The sequence below is a fragment of the Sceloporus occidentalis genome, unplaced genomic scaffold (genome assembly GCF_023333645.1).
Source record: "Sceloporus occidentalis isolate IW3139 unplaced genomic scaffold, rSceOcc1.0.p SCAF_4, whole genome shotgun sequence".
Lineage (NCBI taxonomy): Eukaryota > Metazoa > Chordata > Lepidosauria > Squamata > Phrynosomatidae > Sceloporus > Sceloporus occidentalis.
This window is the reverse complement of record NW_028316984.1, coordinates 97,211,466-97,231,306: the sequence shown is the minus strand read 5'-3', so window position 1 is coordinate 97,231,306 and position 19,841 is coordinate 97,211,466. Positions and strand designations below refer to the sequence as shown.

Here is a 19,841-nt window from a genome sequence, read left to right as displayed (position 1 = left end):
TGCCCACCACCATTTTACTTGTCCTGCTCCTATTACTTGTCAAAGTGCCTATCTCTTATTAGTACACAAAGTGATATGTAAATTCAATCCCCTGACAATTTCATCTTTTACCCTTAATTCATTTCTGTGTACGTGCTTTCAGGTTGCTTGTTGGCTTATGATAACCTCTTATTTCATTGTGTGCATGTGTATGTTTCTTCAAGTTGCCTATAGCCTTATGGTGAGCCCATGAATTTCATAGGGTTGTTTTAAGATGAGGAATACTCAAAGGTGGTTTTGTCAGTTCCTTCCTCTAAAATATAGCCTAGAACACCTGGTATTCATGGGCAGTCTCTGGTCAGTACAGTCTCCAAGTACTAGCTAGAGCTGTTCCTGCTTAGTTTCCAAAATTAGGCAGGATCTCATGCCTTAAGAGTATTTTGTTGTTGTTGCTACTGAGCGCCTTCAAATCATTTCCAACTTATGGCAACCCTAAGGTGACGCTATCAGAATTTTCTTTGGCTGAGATTGTGTGACTTGCCCAAGATCACCCAATGGGGATTGAACCCTGATCTCAAGGGCCAAAGCTTGGAAGGAGTGATCTCTGGCTGCTCCAGCTGCAATTGCTCCAGGACTATGACAACTGCATGCTTTGCTTCTGAAGTGAGCTGCCGCAGTGGTCCCAAACAGGCCACTGGCAGGAGGTGATTAAATTAGCTCCTTTTACTGGCAGCTTCAGGGCGACTGAAGCAGCATTGAAGGAGCTACCAGCTTCTTTGGGGGGGGGGGGGGGGTCCTAAAGACCACGCCCTCGAAGCAGCTGGAAGTCACTATTTGGCCCATCTGTTTTGGGCCCTAGAGGCTAAGTCCTATCATCAAACTATTACACTATGCTGGCTCTCTCAGAGTATTTTAAGTATACCTAGATTAGGTACCATCCACAACAGATAACCTGTTGTGAATAGTACCTAATTTAGATATACTTAAAATACCCTAAGAGAGCCACCATGTTGTAATGACTCAGAATGAATTTAAAAATCAGTGAATTGCATCAATGAGATTTCAGTTTTTTCATGATTTTAGTGGGTCTTCTCTAACTATGAATAAACCTTGATCTAACCCAGCAAAAAATTAGTAACTGTTCATGTGAAGTGGAAAGTGATGGAAATGACACATGAAAAAAATCCTTGAAAGTACTTTTTTATTTCCATGATCTTGCAAAGTGTGGCTTTAATACAATTTTATTTTATTTTCTAGTCATCATCAATAAATGGAAATTAGATGTACATAGGATCTACATAGGAAGATTTAAGGAAGAGGTAGTGAAACATGCTGAAAGGGAGACAACCTGCATTAAGGCAGGAATGCCTTTCAGCACTGGAGAATATAGTTTATTGGGCTTCCATCCCGCTGACAATTTTATTTCTCTTGTCAAAAGCTGGGAACAAAAATGATGCAATTGTTACTTTGTAAAAAGGAAAAAAACAAAGCCCTGCAAAAGGGGGAAAGGATGGGCAGAATCAGAAAATGGAAAAAACTAAAATGAGAACAAGCTGAAATTTTACAAGACAGCTTGTGTGTGTGTTTGATTTATGGAGCCATAAAATCAATTACATATTTTCAATACAAAGTTATGGAAATGTCTTTTTCAGTTATGAAATCCTATTTTACATGGATTACAGCAGAGGGTGGGCATCTGTGGTTCTCCAGATTGATTGACTGATTATTTATTTATGCAGATGACTTAACAACTCTCTAACCAACACAGCCATTGGTGGCAGATTATGGTTAGTCAGAGTGTTACAGTTTCCCATTTCTGGTGCCTGGCATAGATACTGTATTTTTACTGCCTCCTCCTTTTTTTCTTATAAACTCTGAGGCACATGTCTCATTGGCACTAATTTGTCAGTAATTTAGAAGTAGTGTTTTCAGGAACAGGTACAATTATCTCTTGTGAAAGTACCATCATTGTCTCTTCTATCCAGATTTTTCATTGGTCAAAATCCAAGGGACTGGTTGCACAGATAGATCTTTTACACCAGCAAAACTTGGAAGGGGTATCACCTCTTTCTACTCTAGCACTCTGTGCACTCAGAAACCTGCTTCAGAGCAATACTAAGCTCTCCAGCGCTGTATTTCAGGTGCTGCAGAGATCTTTGGAAGGGAAGGGGGGATCAGGAATGGGATGAAAGTTTTGTGGTTGATCACCTGTGCATCACTGACTACTATAATAGTTTCCTTTTGTTATCTGTTATTTAGAACATCTACATATACCAGTGACTGGAAACTGGGTCCATCTGATGTGTACTGAACAAGAACACATCAATGGATTCAAATTACAAGAAAAGAGATTCCAACTAAACATTAGGTAGTACTTCTTTACTGTAAGCACTGTTCAATAGTGGAACAGATTGCCTTGAAGGGTGGTGGACTACCCTTCTTTTGAGGTCTTTAAACAGAGGTTAGTGCCTAAATACCCTAAAGGCACTAGATCTTATTTGACCTTAAAGTTAAGCAGGGATGGGAGACTGCCAATGAATACCAGATGCTGTAGGCTATATTCTAGAGAAAGGAACTGGCAAAACCACAGTTGAGTATTCCTTGCCTAATAAAACCCTATGAAATTCATAGGGACACCATAAGTCAATAAGCCACACACACACACACACACAGAGAGAGAGAGAGAGAGAGAGGTTGGATAAGCAACTTTCAGGAGTCCTGTGATGGTGTCTCACAAGGTTTTGAATTTGAACTGACATTCTCACACACAAATGGCTTATAGAAGTTTGTCTCTGGATTCTCCAGTCCAAACATGCATCTGAGGAAGTAGGCTAAAGTCTATGAATCATAGAATCATAGAATCGTAGAGTTGGAAGAGACCACTAGGGCCATCCAGTCCAACCCCCTGCCATGCAGGAAATCCAAATCAAAGCATCCCTGACAGATGGCCATCCAGCCTCTGTTTAAAGACCTCCAAGGAAGGAGACTCTATCACCTTCCGAGGGAGTGCATTCCACTGTCGAACAGCCCTTACTGTCAGGAAGTTCCTCCTAATGTTCAGGTGGAATCTCTTTTCCTGTAGCTTGCATCCATTGTTCCGGGTCCTGTTCTCTGGAGCAGCAGAAAACAAGCTTGCTCCCTCTTCAACATGACATCCTTTCAAATATTTAAACAGGACTATCATATCACTTCTTAACCTTCTTTTCTCCAGGCTAAACATCCCCAGCTCCCTAAGTCGTTCCTCATAGGGCATGGTTTCCAGACTCTTCACCATTTTTGCCGCCCTCCTTTGGACACGCTCCAGTTTCTCAATGTCCTTTCTGAATTTCTGAATAGCTCATGCTACCAACTTCTTTCTTTCAGTTAGTCTCAAAGAGGCTATAAGATCCCTTTGCATACTGTATAACAACATGTTTGTATCCTTCTGTTACAACGTTACTGTTGACATTATGTTGTTCTTATTTGTTATGGCTTAAAATTAAAATTTGGTCAATGTTTGGGTAAAGACATATTTGTTTAATACCTTTGAGACAGGGGGAAAAAAATAAACATCCCATAAATTACATCAGAGTCAAAATCCAGCCTTAACAGTTCAGAGTTTAAGAGAAATAGCTCAAAGGGATTGAAGTTCTACCTGGAGAAGGGGGAGAACTGGGAGACGGCTGCTCTGTAGAAAAAGATGACCAGGAATGCTGTCGGACTGAGATTCAACACGTGAAAAGGGAAAAACAAACAAAACAGAAGGCACAGGACAGAGAAACAGAAAAGGAGAAAGTCAACTAGAGAAGTGATAAATGCATCAATCATTTTTTTTAAATTACATAAATGCTACTACAATACATGGCCTGTTTCTCTTTCATATCACTTAAAACTAAACTAACAACAGAGGATTTCTGCATCCTTGAACTCTACCCATCAGACATAACAGTTTTTCAGTGCTATATGATAACAAAGGGTCTCCTTTTTATACTCTGCAACACTCAAAAGTTGTACCAGTTTTATTTCACCATATCAGTGAATCAAATAGCTCATATTACCTTGAGGAGATGGTAGAGGGCCAAGTGGGGAAGGGGGTAAATACTATATCCATACATAGAAGTCCCCCATACCTGTACAAAAGGTAATATTTTCATGACTGCCTAGATATCTTTATTCTGTGCTAATCAGGGAAGGAAAAGCTTTGTATGCTGATCTGTTTTGTCTATTTATGTTACTCTCATGCCATTTCCATCCACCTCCTTTCCCTAGGAACAGCATCATAGTTGATAAGGAGAATAATAGAGAGAGGGGTCAGTCCCCCAAGTTGCCACTTCTAAAACTCTGGCTTATTATCCCAAATAAAAAAAATTTGAGCCTCTCCAAATTGTGGAAGAGGGAGGAAAACACCAACATAAATGGATTTTTTAAAAAAAGCAGTGAGTGGGTTTCGACATATAAACAATGTGTAACAATTCACCTCTGGGCAAAATTTAAACTTCATTCCCAGCTTCAAATTGGTCAATCTCGATGCAAAGGTTTGAGATGTCACCCATGGCAAGATCTGTGAAGGTCTAGGAGGGCCTTTGTGAAGCATTCTTTATTATTTAACTGTGTGCATTTGTTTGGTTTTTTTAAAAAACCTTTCCAGCTATATATAACATTAGCCACTCATTTTATGCCTGAACTGTACATTACAGTAAATCTAAATTAAACAAACTATTCACTTTTCCATTCATTTCCCCCTAAATAGAACTGAAGGCCATGTATAAGGTACTGAATCTTATGAAAGTGAATCTCTATGTACTGTATATACTCATGTATAAGTCTAGAAATTTAGGTCAAAAAATTGAACCCAAAAAACTGACTCGACTTATCCACAGGTCAATGTAAGTACAGTATCTTAACTCTTATTTAAAAGAAGGAACCATCTCCCAATGAAAAGCAAGAGCATAATGTGTGAAGCACTGACCCCTTCTACTCTCTCATCCATCCAACCTTAAGAGTAAGCACAAAGAGTTATGTCTGCTGGAATTTTATAAGTTCTTTTACACTGTTTTGCTTTGCTTCATCCTTTAGATCATTTGCTTTATGCTCCTAAATTTTACCCTCGACTTATCCACGGGTCATAGCAAAGTCCATAATTTTGGCCCCAAAACTTGCCCTCCACTTATACATGAGGTCGACTTATAGTTGAGAATATATGGTATATAATTTTGATTAGGTAAGATATACTTCTCAGTTCCAGTAAACTAAATGATTTAGAAATATGCACACGAAGGGGACTTTCCACCAAATAATTTCCCCACTGATTTCAATGAGAAAAACGGACATAGTCTTAACCTTCTCCAGGTCATACATGAGACTTAAAAGCTAAGCTTTGGCTATACCAGGCGCTAATATTCTTCCCTTTTCATTCTGCCATAGCAAAAATAGGAGAATAACATTCTAAATAAGTTAAAGAAAAGAGGAATAAACTGAGATTTTTAGGATGCAATCTAGTAAACATTTAAATAGTAGTAAGCCCTGTAGAAAACAGTGGGGCCTACTCCCAAATAAACATGCATAATGCACGATATACTTTGAGCAGTTATCAAATAAAAATAATTTAACACAGAACAAGTTACTATTATTTTGTTTATATAGTTTCTAATGTGAGTGAATAAGCAAAGGGTAAAATAGCATTGAGTAAAGACTGTAGATTAATTCATGTGTTATAATGCAACTATAAAGCAGAATATTAAACATAAATCATGTTAATGAAACAAGATGTTTAGATAACGATTTCCTACATTTCTGCCATAGTAACTTAATTGTGATAATGGACAGATGTTAAAGGATGCACCTTTTCATTTGTTTCACTACTACTGCAGCATAGGGAATTAACAGCCAAGAGGAAGATATGAAAACCACTACAAACAATTGCTAAGTTTTTGGAGTTTTGCATGCTGTAGATAAACAGAGCTTCTTTAACTTACCAAAAAATTTAAACATTCCTTTTTGTCCTGTATACTTGTAAGAGTTTCGAGAGAACAGAACACAGGGAGAAGGGGAGGAAAAGAGAATAGATGTCAGAAGGAAAAGGAACCCTTTGTTTACAATCTGGAGTTAGTACCTGCTTATAGATTACATTGCCCTTTAAATGGTGAAAATCACAGTTAAAGGTTAATGTCAGTTGTGCATAGAAAGCAGTGAAAGAGAGTTACAACATCTTTTGTGCTACATCATCTATTGAGAAGCCTAGAATTGCATGTGAGCTTTCTACCTGATATGCATTCAGATGTGGTATTTCCCATTGATATTTGCTTCCTACAACACATTTTGTAAAATTACCATTTATTTGCAGGAGCACTTGTCAAACAGGCTCTCAAGGTAAACAGATCTGAATTTTCAGAATATCTAAGTATCAGTTATACAGGAAGAAATACAAATATTTTACATATATGATGTCTCTATCACCAAATGTTCTTTAGGTGTTTTTAAATAGGATGTTGTAAAAAGCATCACAAGAACAAAAAATCAGAATGTAATTCATTAATGAAAGCTACTGTTGAGGGATCAAGGAGGGCAGAAAACAACTCAGCAGCACAACAAACAAGGGGGATACTGTCAAGCAGAGATAGGTTTAAGACTTTTTCAAAAAACATTTTAGCTTCCATCTACTTAGTTTCACAGATTTCAAATGAATGCTGGAAGTTTTAAGCATAGGGAGGAAGTAAGCATTATTTAAAAAGTTGTCAGAAACAAAGATGATTATTAAAAAGTGCTAAGGATGGAGGAGAATCCCCAAAGAACAGGTAGAGATAAAGTGTTATCTTCCTGATTAATATACCAAGGTGTTAAGTCTACAAATCCAGAAGTTTACACCATCTAAAATCCTCAAATATGAAGAATTATCTCTAGGAAGTATTTCCAGATCATAGAGACTTTTGTTATCAGAACTAAAATATTTTGAAACAGGTTGTTCACACCCACACACCCACTCACCCAAACACACAAACAGACAGACAGACACACACACACAGAATGGAATGTCTTAGAAGAGAGCTCAAAAGAATAGGCAGCAGGGTAAAACATCCACTAAAAACTTGCCAACTGAGGTGTTGTATCACTTTAGCGTACAGATATCAATAGGGTCTGGTTAAATCATAGTCTTCTTTAATTCATAGAAATGCTAACTGTAATTCTTACCAGAATTATCATAGGGATCCAAGTGAAAATTGTCAGATTTCCTATCATCCACAGCATGGTCAAATGTGATTTGTGGAACAGGTAACATTCTATCAGGAGATGTTGATCCATTATCTTTTTCTGACTTGAATTTCTTCTTTTTCACCTAATAAGAACAAGTATTTGAATCTTCATTTTTTTAAAAAACAACAAACCAACCACATTAATAAGAAGCTACTCCTGTCACAACAAGATAACTTAAAATATGAAAACATCTGACAAAATAGAAAGAAAATTAGAATGACAGTTTATTGAAGAAGAAAATAATATTGTAACTTGAAGTCGAAGGATTTCATGGCCAGCATCCATGTTTTTTTGTGGGGTTTTCGGGCTACATATCCCGAAAAACCCACAAAAACCAATATTGTAATTTTCCCTACCTTTCCATTCCTTTGATGATGGAAGGGAATCTTAACTTGTGCAGTCCAAAAAAAGGGTATTTGTTTAATAATTTTTGTTAATGTTATTTTCATGGTACCTGTATTTGTTAACTATTCATTGGATTGCAGCTATTTATGCCAATGACTACTGGCTTCAGTAGAATCTGCATGAGATAAAGATCCGGCATACTAGTTTTCATCTTCAGTGGTAAGTTGCAGATGACATCCTATGGTATGAGGACTAAAATGAATTCTAATTATACTGTATTTGCAATATATTATTATATTTAAGCACTTCAATGGTCAAAACTTTAATTCAAGAGTAATGGTGTAAACACAATTTTGAATCAAGTTCCTCACTGGAAACATGAAAAGTTGACTTAAACCAGCTTGGACTTTGTCTCAGAGTTTGGAAAAGTTACCTTTTTGGTCTGCACCTCCCAGAATCTCCCAGTCATCATGGCTACTGAGCATGTTATCTAGGAAATTCTGGGAGTTGTAATGAAAAGAAGTATCACTTCAAAGTTTTCACTAGTAAGCAAGCACACATATTAAGGGAACCTTAAATGACACTTTCAGCAGGACACTGGTTTATATGAGCTTCTTGTCTTATCCTGATCTTGAAAAACTTTTTGGACTACAATTGCTAGTGGACTTGCTGGCTGTGAGATTCTGTGATAGCTGTTGCAGAAACCCAGGACAGATTTGCTGACTAGGGCTGACTGCTCCTCCCATCCTAGGATTTCTTTGGGTAGTGTGGAGACATAAAGCAGAGCCAAAAACTGATGATGGTCACCAGCAGCAGGTCAAATCCTAGGATAAGACCCAAAGGGACAACCAAGAGACAATGAAAGGGCAACAAAGAGAGGTTTTGGGTTGTTGAACTGGGCAGGATGGCACTGTTCCAACTTTATCCACTTTGTTACTCAGTACAGCAGAAAATTAGATTTGAGGGCCAGGGCATGATGACAGTTGTCATCATCTATAAGGATCTTGTGTCTCTCACAAGCAAACCATCAAGCCTGGCAACAATTCTGATGAGGGGATTGTACACTGTGATGGACAGAACTAAAACAGGCAGAACTAAAGATATAAAGAACACTTATTAAATACAGATATTTACACATGAATGTTAGGAGTCCAAAAGAACAGAATTGTTTTATATGAACTTATTTGAAAAAGATGCCTGCAAGCATTTCCTTCCTGCCACCAAAATATGGTTTTGACTTGCTAAAGCTGATCTTAAAGCTGATCTTAACTCTTCAAAGGTAGGCATCATACAAAGTTCTGGAATGGGATTATTGTTCCACTTTGGTGGCAAGTACTAATGATAACAGAGCATGACCAGCTCAAAATCATGAAAGGGATTCCCCAAATAGAGAAAGAAACAGATATATCAGAGATGAGCAGGTTTGGCCTTCCAGATGTTTTAAACCAATTCTCAGGAGCCCCAGTCTGCAGGACCAACAGTACATAACTGTAGGAGCTGTTGTCCACACCATCTGGTAGGACAATGGTTTCCCATGCCTGTATATGGAATTAATATCCTCTCCATAAGTTGACAGGTGACTTGAAGGCACATGTGTGAGTGCGCGCACACAGTAGCAAGCAAGGATAGGCTTGTTGTGGTAGTTAGCTATCCTCGAGTTGACCTTGACAATTGGCAACCTTGTGTATGAGACATTTCCAAGTTCCCCTATCCTCCACTGCACTACTTAGGTCTTGTAAGTTCAGGCCCATGGCCTGTCTAATTGAGTCCAAACATCTGGCACATGGTTTAGCTCTCTTTCTGCTGCCCTCCACCTTTCCTAGCATCATTGCCTTTCCAATAATTCATGCTTTCTCATGATGTGGCCAAAGTACAACAGACTAAATGTAATCATCTTGGCACAGAACAATACACATTCAAATCACTCCTACATTCCCAGGCTCACACAATATATATATACACTCAACTTTTTCCAGGCAAAGCATTCTCTGAAGATGCCAGTCACAGATGCTGGTGAAACATCAGAAAGAAAAATTTCTAGAACATGGCCGCATAGCCCGAAAACCCCACAAAAAACCATTAAACAGATAGTATGAAAACATTTAGAAAAGAATGTCATAATCACTAAAAGTCAACAGGGGGGTCTCAAAAACACGTTATGTCACACTAATCTTGGTAGATGAAGGGAATGCCATGGATGGAGCACACCTCAATTTCAGTAAGGCCTTTGACAAGATTCCCCCATGACATTCTTACAAACAAGCTAGTAAAATGTGGGCTAGGCAAAGCTACTATTAGGGGGATTTGTAATTCTTTTTCATCCAGGAGAGAAGTGATCAGTGGGATGCCACAGGGTTCTGTCCTGGACCCAGTACTATTCAATATCTTTATCAGTGACTTGAATGATGGAATAGAGGGCATGCTTATGAAATCTGCAGATGGCACCACGTTAGGAGGAGTACCCAATATACCAGGATCAAAATTCAAAATAACCTTAATAGATTAGAAAGCTGTGTCAAATCTAACAAAATGAATTTCAACAGAAAGAAATGTAAGGTATTGTACTTAGGCAGAAAATCATAGCTATAATGACTAAAATGATGAAAGGTCTGTAAACCATATCCTATGATGAGAGGCTTATGGAGCTGGGTATGTTTAGCCTGGAGAAGAGAAGGTTAAGAGGTGATATGATAACCCTGAAGATAGAACAAGTTTGTTTTCTGCAGCTGCAGAGAATAGGACCCAGGACAATAGATGGATGTCACAGAAAAACAGATTTCACTGTAAGAGGTATTAGATAATGGAATATGCTGCCTTGGAGTTTGGTGGAGTCTCCTTCTTTGGAGGTTTTTTAACAGAACCTGGACGGCCATCTTTTGAGGGTGTTTTTATTGTGTATTCCTGTATGGCAGCGGGTTAGAGTTGATGGCCCCTGAGGTCTCTTCCAATTCTATGCTTCTGTGTTTCTATGTGAACAGCCCTTCCAGGTCATGTGGGGGAATTATGTTTCCTAGGGGTATTTACTCACCTCTGATGTAGGTATGGCACCTTGAGGTATAACTTATTATGGAAATCCTGTTTATTGTTTTTATTTTATTTTTTGTAGAGATATGAAAATGTATTTCCCTGAAAAGTTACTCTGTGTAGAAGAAAACATATTCAATGGAAAAGCAATTTCAACCTAGCTTTAAAGACTAACTTATCAAATGGAAAATGTGACAGGAAAACAAAAATGTAAGTCATTACCGACACCATTCCAGTTTTCTTTGGTTTGGGACTAGGAGACATCAAGTGATAATTTCTGGAAGGCTTCTTAATGTAAATTTTCCAAGTAGAAGAATCTGGGTTTTCTGATGCATAGCACCTCCAGGCAGTCTAAAATATTTGTTAGAAGTGCACAAAAGAAGAACTGAATTACTAAAAAAAATGAGGATCACATTAAAACAGTCAAAATTGCAAATATTCATTTATACAAGATGATACATATTTCTGTTTATTTGTAAATATGCATCTAATCTATGGATGCTGGACTTTTCAAAACTGAAATGGAGACAAGACTTCAAAAATCTTGTGGCAGTTATGAGGCAAGTCAAACTTTTATTTTTAGAATGAATCTATGGCAGGGTAGAGACCGCCCAAAAAGGGCAGCCTGCCCACGCCTTGTTTTGCTGCGTGAGGAAGCTGCAGCGGACAAACCACACAGCTTCCTTGCGCAGTGAAAAGAACCCACAAAAAGCGGGTTCTTTTTGCAGTGTGATTGTGACACCACAGTGCACCAATGGCACACTCGCGACATCACAATGGCGCTGAGATGTGCAGACGCTAAGCGTCCATTGCGTCAGAATGGCAGCGCCCATCTATACAGGGCGCCGTCATTTTGACACCCTCATAACATGCGAGGGGCGAGGGGCGTATGGAAGTGCCGCCCCTTGCACGTAACAACAGCATCCCATTGCGCCCATCCGTAGAGCGCCAAACTGGATCCAAAATTCATATGGATTAATTCCAACCATCCGCTAAAACTTCTTGAGACTAATTTTAACAACTCCCTATCTAATAAAAAAAGAAAAGGAACAGCCTCTTATAAAAAGAAAATAAGTAATGTACATATGTATCGGAGGGCGAGAAATCGAAAGTAACAAAGAACAGAACATACAAATTCACCCACATTGCTATGTCTAACCACGAAGAACTTGAAAAACTGCTTGAATGAGAGTGCTTCTTTAAAAATAAAGATATCAAGCAAAGAAAGAGGGAACAGTAAAAATGCACATTAGCTATGTAAAATGTAGAACTACATCAGTTCAAGTCCGAAGTGCTTGAAGAAGATTTTAAAATGTTTACATGCCTGGGTTGAGATGTGGCAGAGACTTGAGATTGGCTCTAAGATGAAAGTTCCATAGGGCTTTCCCACTAATGAATATTAAAGACACCCCAAACAGTTCTTGAGAAATATGTGGACATCTCCCAGAGCAATTTGTGGACTCAATGACCAACAGTCATTAAACCATTGTGTATTAATGTTTGGGGAAGGAAGGTAGCATAACGATTATGAATCACTTAACTCAATGAAGAATTTAGTCACCTGAATGAGAGATGCAGCTGCTGGAATTTGTCGGTTGAAGTGTTTTTGCCTTTGTTTCTGCTGCACCTTCAGAGCAAACCCAGAACCAAGAATTCCCTGAGGAACAGAGAAAATTGTGTTAAATGGGAAAATCACTCAATTGTATTGTAGAGTTGTTATTTTAATGTAATTTTCTGGAAATAAAATTTGGAGTAGAATGAAATTATGCACAACTGGGGCCTGATCTTCTGCTCTAGTCAGATTTCAGCTAATCCTATTTGAGGAGCCATCTCTCCTCCATTTTAGATTATATAGGCGGGATACAGACTGCCCCAAAAGGGCAGTCTATCCGCACCTTGTTTTGCTGTGCAAGGGAGCCGCAGAGGACAAACCGCGCAGCTCCCTTGTGCAGCAAAAAGAACCCTTAAAAAGCAGGTTCTTCTTGCGGCGCATTTGTGACACCGCAGTGCGCCAATGGCACAATTGCAGCGTCACAAACGAACCAGGACCTAACCATCCGTCACATCAAAATGGCAGTGCCCGTGTGTACAGGGAGCTGCCATTTTGACACCCCATCACATGCTAGGGGTGAGGCCAGTACGGGCGGTGCACCTTCGGCCAACCCCATAGCCCGAAAAACCCATAAAAAACTGTAAATCTCTTTATCTACAAAACAATATATTGCCTGGAATTCAGTACTGCAATTACCAGAGTTACAGATCTGTAACTGCTATGTAAGAAGGTAAAACTGTGTAAATACCACCAAGTACACATTAATAGCCAGCAGCTGGAATTAATGAAGGTGGTCTGCTCAGTTGTTAGTTAGGGCACACAAGCAAGACTATGACAAGGACTTGCAACCGGGGTCCAGCTTGTGATGGCTATAGTCCTGCTTGCTGGTAGCAGGAGATTGGAAATATCATCCTCATTGTGCCTTGACTGGCAGCTGAACAGACATCATTTGGCTGATCTGGCTGCTGGCTATGATGGACTGGAGGTGGGGGGTCGTGAAATTGGCCCAGGAAACATTACTTAGGGCTTGCACACATGGGCCAAAAGGTCCATGTCCACCCTGGCCTTGCACTGTCCTGTCTGAATGATGCATGCCATTAGCTCTGGGATGGGATCAGACAGACTACATGAGGATCAGGTGGATCTGACCTGGTCCTGGCCCAAAGGAGGCTTAACCTGATCAAAAAAGACCAGCTGCTTGTTGTGGAGTTTCTAGGAAATTCCTTGGCAACAGCTGGCAAACTAGACATGCCCCGTATGTCCCATACATGCCTCCTCTGTTATTTATGCTGAGGAGACCTTTGTCACAGCCTGTGACCTCAGATGGTGGCACCTGGCCATATGAGAGTGGCCAGATCCCCATTTCTATCCTATGGGCTGCAACGAGAGTCTTCTCAGCAGGCACAATGGCAAAGGCAGGTACAGGGAACATGATGATAGTGGGTCTATGATGCGGTGGCATGTATGCATTTAAACACCTGTCCATCTCTGTCCCCACCCAGGGACAGATCTGGATCAGGAATGGGGACAGAATAGAATGGGTTTGGCCTGTGCTATCCTGCCTGTCTGCTCAGGGCCTTGGTTACACATATGCAACTAAGTAGTCAATCTAGAATATCGGCATATATTTATTATAGTTTGCATTTCTTGGCAAGCTTTTTCTCAAAGAGACCCGTGGTGTAGTAAAATAAAGTTAAAAACAAAAATAATCATAACAACATGTAAAATAAAATGCCTCCCCATTTCCCAACTCCCCATTTCCCAATTATAGAGATAATTGATTTGGACTGAGTGCAATATTGAATAATCAGCCAACCCCATTCCATCAAATGTCTAGAACCAGTCTCAAGCTGACTCTAAACAGATGGTCATGTTGTGGTGAGGCAGACCTTTCATTCAGGTTGAGGCCCTCAATCCAATGGGCGGTACTGCTTATGAGTCTAAAAATTTCCTCTCACAAAATAGGACCTCTCCCTGCCTCCTCCAAAAATCTGCTCCAGAGGGATTCCTAGCTGTCTGGAGTTGAATTTGGAGGCCCATAGGAAGTGCAGAAGGGAAAGAAAATAATGCCTCTCTGCTTTGTTATTACATGAAGGAACTGTTTCCACAACTCAACAACATAACCAAATTTTTCTTAAAAACCTGAGTACAAATTATTGATTTGGCTATATATTTATCATATCCCAGGACTATTAAACCTTTCCACTAGTATTTGATAATAGTAACATTTAGCATTTCTGCACACTTTAGCTCCCAATCTAACAATATCTTGAGCACTGCAAAGTATCTGAGGTGGACATGTACCTCCTGCAGAATCAAGAGACTGAATATGCATGGAGTACAAAAAAGGCATAACTGCTTGACTGCCAGCAGCAAGAACAGGTAAGAGGTGATGATAGACAAATACTGGACTAGTATCTGGACTTATCTGTACAATGTCTCAGTGATGAGTATCAAGACCTCTATCTGCTCAGTGTACTATGACACTGTGAATACATCATATTGGACATGAACAGACTAAGAAACTTATGCTTGCACTATACTGGAGCTCCAGAAAAGTATTGGTTTGAAACCCTCAGTTTTGAAAGGAACAAGATCTTTAAAGAGCATGACAGTGACTCTCAAGATTACAAAGGCATAAAACTGAAATGAAATGACAGGAAATGTGCATGCTGATGAGGAGCATCCAAAATGCTCACACCAGCACAGAGTCTAGTACATAGTCCAGTACATAGATGTCTATAATAATTTGTTTTTGCAGTAAGTTGCACTGATTTCATTGTAACCTACTTCATTTTAAGTATATATAGGAAACTAGCATGGTAATGAAATGAGTATGTGAAAACAGTGTAAAGATAAGCCACCTACCGCAGGTAAGGCAAAAAATGAAATTGCAAATACAGAAAAGCAAGATGCAATGGTTTTTCCTATCCACGTCTGAGGCACTTTGTCTCCATAGCCAATGGTTGTAACAGTCACCTGAAAGTAAGAAGCAAACATTATTGCAACACAAGCTTGTAACTTTAATAATTTTTCAGCCTCTCACTTGAGACTGTAGTCACGGAATGTGCTATAATTAGCAGCAACCAGGGAGCCAAGGCTGGAGCCGAAGGCCTTACAGTCCAGAGACCTTTGAAATGCCGACCTAGAGAACAGCAAGCAATGGGGGAGCTATGAATGGCCCAGCAGCAGCACCACCACCACCATTATTATTATTATTATTATTATTATTATTATTATACATTATTTATATAGTGCTGTAGATTTACATAGTGCTGTACATATAGACAATAAAATTGATAAAAATGAAACCTGCCAATGGCGTACATTCTACAAAATACATATAAAACAATAGATAGTAATACAAGATACAATTAGATAAAATAAGGAGGCAACAGCTTGAGAACTTCAGAGATCAAATAAAATAAAATATCAGATAACAGTCAGAAAAACAGTCACACAATGCCTGGGAATGCTTCCCTGAACAATATAATCTTAAACTCAGTTTTGAAACTGGTTAAAGAAGTGGCACCATTTGTGCCAGATTGGGTGTCCCAGGGACCTCCGGGTCTAATGCTGCTCATCCATGTTATATAGTCAAAGGATGGATGGATGGGCAGGCATGTACCTGAGTACAGGTATGCATTTTATTATTGTTTATTTTAAAAATTATCAACTTCTACCACAATTTTTGTTTTGAGTTCACATTGACACTGAAAAAGTTTTGTGTTTCTCATGCATTGAGACACATGTCCATGGAAGCCATGGTCAGATTTTTTTTAAAGAATACATGTCCATGGAAGCCATGGTCAGATCTTTTTAAAGAATCTGTCAGTTACAGAGGGTGATTTCAGGCTTAATAAGACATTAGTACTTATGGCAACCTCCAAACATTTAATTTGGCAAATGCCCTTTTCCTAATTCCTTATACAATTTCCTCCTGTTCTGGTATATTACAAGGTCATTTTAACAGCTTCCATTTATTCTTTTGATTTGCCTGCAGTTTCAAATTTCAATTAAAAAAAATCAGGAAAAATGTATTGTATAATTTCCTTCCAGACAAAAACAGATCTTTCAGAACCAAACTATATTTAAAAGACTTATATAGTAGGTGAAATAATTTTGTATTTAGATGCTTACAATAAAATTGAGGTTGTTTTCTTAGATGACCTATACCTATAATCAATTAAGCCTCTAAAAATTTGGACTGTTCTAGGGTTTTGTTCAGAAAGCCTGGAAAAATTTATTGACAATGTTCCCTTATGGAACTAAGAAGCTGCCTTTCTAGCACACTGGAAGCTATAAAAGAAACACTGGCCAATTTCAAACCAGTGCTTGCTTTTAAATAACTACATTTAATATTAAATAACAACTGTTGAAATTAACAATTCTCAGTTAGGATGACACAGGAAGCTGCCGTTAACTAAAAGCAAAATGTGCATTATAAGCTGTATGGGAGAGAAAAGGGAAGGAAGTGGTTCATGAGACCAGAATGAGACTAGACTAGGCTCATTCACATCACATTGGGGTGCAATGCCACCAGTATGCGGAGGACCCCTGACTATCTCTCCTTTCGATCTGATTCCAAGGAAGCTGTACTGAAGCAAAATGATGATGATGATGATGATGATAATAATAATAATAATAATGTGTTCCGCTTTTTCACAAAAGAATCAAAGTGGATTTCAACAGTATAAAAACATCCAACAATTAAAAATTACAGTTTAAAAACCTCCAAACCCCAACCCTCCCCCCATCATAAAAACAGTGATCAACCCATAAAAAGATATTAAACATCGAAAAATTTAAGACTGTTCAATAGGAAATTGAAATTTCGGGCAGATTAGCGCAAGAAATGAGTCTTCCCCTAGAGGAGGGGGGTGATAGTATCAATCAATTTTGCTATTGGTATCAGTATCAGTATCTGCTGTCAGTATGGGGATGAGGGCAAACAAATTGAAAATTAAGCCAGATAAGACAGAGGTGCTCCTGGTCAGTCGTAAAGCAAATCAGGGAATAGGGACTTTGTCTGTGCTGGACGAGGTTACACTTCCCCCAGAATCTTAGGCTCACAGTTTGGGTGTGCTCCTGTACTCAACTCTCAGCCTGGATGCCCAGGTTTCAGCAGTGGCCAGAAATGCATTTGCACAGCTGAAAATAGTACACCAGCTGCATTCGTTACTTGAGACATCAGATCTGGCTATGGTGATTTATGCCTTAACTACATCCCATTTGGACTACTATGACACAATCTACATAGCGGTGCCTTTGGAAACTTCAGTGAATACAAAATACCACAGCTAGAATGCTGACTGGGGCCAGTTGTTGGGAGCATAAAACTCCCTTGTTGAAACAGCTTCCCTGGTTACTGGTTCGTTTCCAAGCACAATTCAAAGTGCTGGTCATGACCTATAAAGCCCTAAACAGCTTAGGTCCAGACTGTTTGAGAGACCACATATTCACATACAAACCTGTTAGAGCCCTAAGATCTTCAGGAGAAGGTTTTCTCTTGGTCCCGCCACCATCACAGCCTCGCTTCATGAGGACATGAGGGAAAGCCTTCTTGGTGGTTGCTCCCACTCTCTAGACTTCACCTCTGCAGGAAACTAGACTGGCCCCCTCCTGCTTTCCTTTCTCCAGCAAGTAAAAAGGTTTTTATGAAGGCAGGCAGGTTTTGCAGGGTGATTTTTATATAGGGTGTGTTTTTGGTTAAGTTTGTATCTTTTATAAATTTTTAATGTTAATTTTATGTTAACTGGATTATTTTAATCGTTTTTAAACTTCTGTTGTAAAGTTTTTAAAGCTTTTTTATTTTGTGAGCTGCCTTGGGTCCCTTTCTGGGAGAATGACAACATAAAAATGAAATGAAATAATAATAATAACAATAATAATAATTTTTATTTCTATCTTCCCACCTCTCCCAATGGATCGAAGCGGGATCACAGCAAGGTTAAAATTACAAAGTTAAAATTACAGCACCATTAAAACCACAGTAAAAAATAAAAACATAAAAACATAAGAATCTAAAAACAGTAACATCAATCAATCAAGGGGTCAGCTGGTCTCATTTCATACTAGTGATCTTAATAGGAGGTCAGGAGGATAAACACAGCAGAAGAGTTCTGTCTTTACCACCTTCTTAAAGATTTCTAAAAATGTAATAAGGCAGGTCTCCTCTGGGAGTCCATTCCAAAGTCTGGGAGAAGCTATGCTAAATGCCTTCAGGGAAGTAGAAACATGTTTTGATGATGGTATCTCCAACAAATTCTTCCCACTTGTTCTAAGAGTGCGGGATGGATTGTATAGGGAGATGCATTCCCGTAAGTAACCCAGACCCAAGCCATGTAGGGCTTTAAAGATAATGACCAACACCTTGTATTGTGCCCAGAAGCTAATTGGGAGCCAGTGTAGTTCTTTCAAAATGGGTGTTATATGGTCAAGTCTCGAAGAGCTAGTGGCCAACCTGGCTGCCACATTTTGCACTAGTTGAAGCTTCCGAACTTGATACAAAGGTAGTCCCATGTAGAGCACATTGCAGAAGTCGAGACCAGAGATTACCAGAGTGTGTACTACAGCTTCCAGGTCCTTTCGGTTGAGGTAGGGTCGCAGTTGGCGTATCAATCGAAGTTGGTACCAAGCACTTATGGCCGTCGCATCTACTTGAGATGACAAACGTAGAGATGGATCCAGAAGTACTCCCAAACTACGAACTTCATCCTTCAGGGGAAGTGTGACCCCATCAAGGGGTGGTGGACAAATTTCCCTCCCCAGACCTAAGGAACCTAGTGCAAGTACCTCCGTTTTCTCTGGATTCAGCTTGAGTTTGTTTTTCCTCATCCAGCCCATTACTGACTCAAGGCAGGGATTCAGAGGGGACAAGTCATCCTTAGTCACTGTAGCAGTCGGGGACATAGAGAAGCATATTTGGGTGTCATCAGCATACTCATAACCCCGCGCCCCATGTCCCCGGATTCATGTAAATGTTAAACAGCATGGGGGACAGAATGGCGCCTTGAGGGATGCCAGATGTCAGCTCTTTTCTAAAAGAGCAACTGTCCCCCAGCCTCACCATCTGGAACCTGCCCGAGAGGTAGGATCGGAGCTAAATTAACATATAGTTGAGGGAAAGAATGGGGAACATTTGTCCAAGTGTTTTGGAATATGACACCAATAATGATGGGTGTGGTTCTTCAAAATTTTACATGGTGAGCCAAATGTTTCCAATGCTATTTTAACGAAATATCCAAATTCAGACAACCCATGTTGCTGTCTTTTAAGGGACTTATTCATAACTCTCATGAGTGAATGTTCTTTTCTTAATTCCCACAGGGATTTGTATAACCTCCAGGAAGCTCAAAACACAGAAATTGGAATGCTTTTGTAAGACAGCTCTTGGCATCAGACTGCACATTATTAGGTCTCATCCTGAGCTGAATTCATTTATTATATAGTCACACAAATCTGTCTTGCTGTCTCCTACCTCTTACAATATCTCAACATGCCAGGATGTTCATGCCCACTTTCTTCTTGACTCCTATTATTCCTGCCCAAATATTTCAGACTGTGTGCCCAGTGCTGCAACCAGAATAAGTAGCCAAAGTAACCAACCTTAGGTGTCAGCATCTAATTCGTACAACTAGAAATGTTTAAACAGCTGTTGTATCAAAGCTACTTTCTTAACCTCCACAAATACAAGAATACATGTTATAAA

General features: G+C 39.3%; 1 protein-coding gene across 1 annotated transcript in view; it reads right to left on the bottom strand.

Moving 5' to 3' along the window:
* KCNQ1 (potassium voltage-gated channel subfamily Q member 1) overlaps nucleotides 1-19,841 on the bottom strand; it is a 427,358-nt gene that overhangs the window by 282,175 nt on the left and 125,342 nt on the right. The window contains exons 7-12 of the mRNA XM_089523097.1: nucleotides 14,999-15,109; nucleotides 12,140-12,235; nucleotides 10,801-10,929; nucleotides 7,147-7,291; nucleotides 5,934-5,960; nucleotides 3,614-3,679 (exon numbers count right to left, since the gene is read on the bottom strand). Coding sequence (XP_089379223.1) covers nucleotides 3,614-3,679; nucleotides 5,934-5,960; nucleotides 7,147-7,291; nucleotides 10,801-10,929; nucleotides 12,140-12,235; nucleotides 14,999-15,109 — 574 coding nt within the window. The remainder of the gene's footprint in view (nucleotides 1-3,613; nucleotides 3,680-5,933; nucleotides 5,961-7,146; nucleotides 7,292-10,800; nucleotides 10,930-12,139; nucleotides 12,236-14,998; nucleotides 15,110-19,841) is intronic.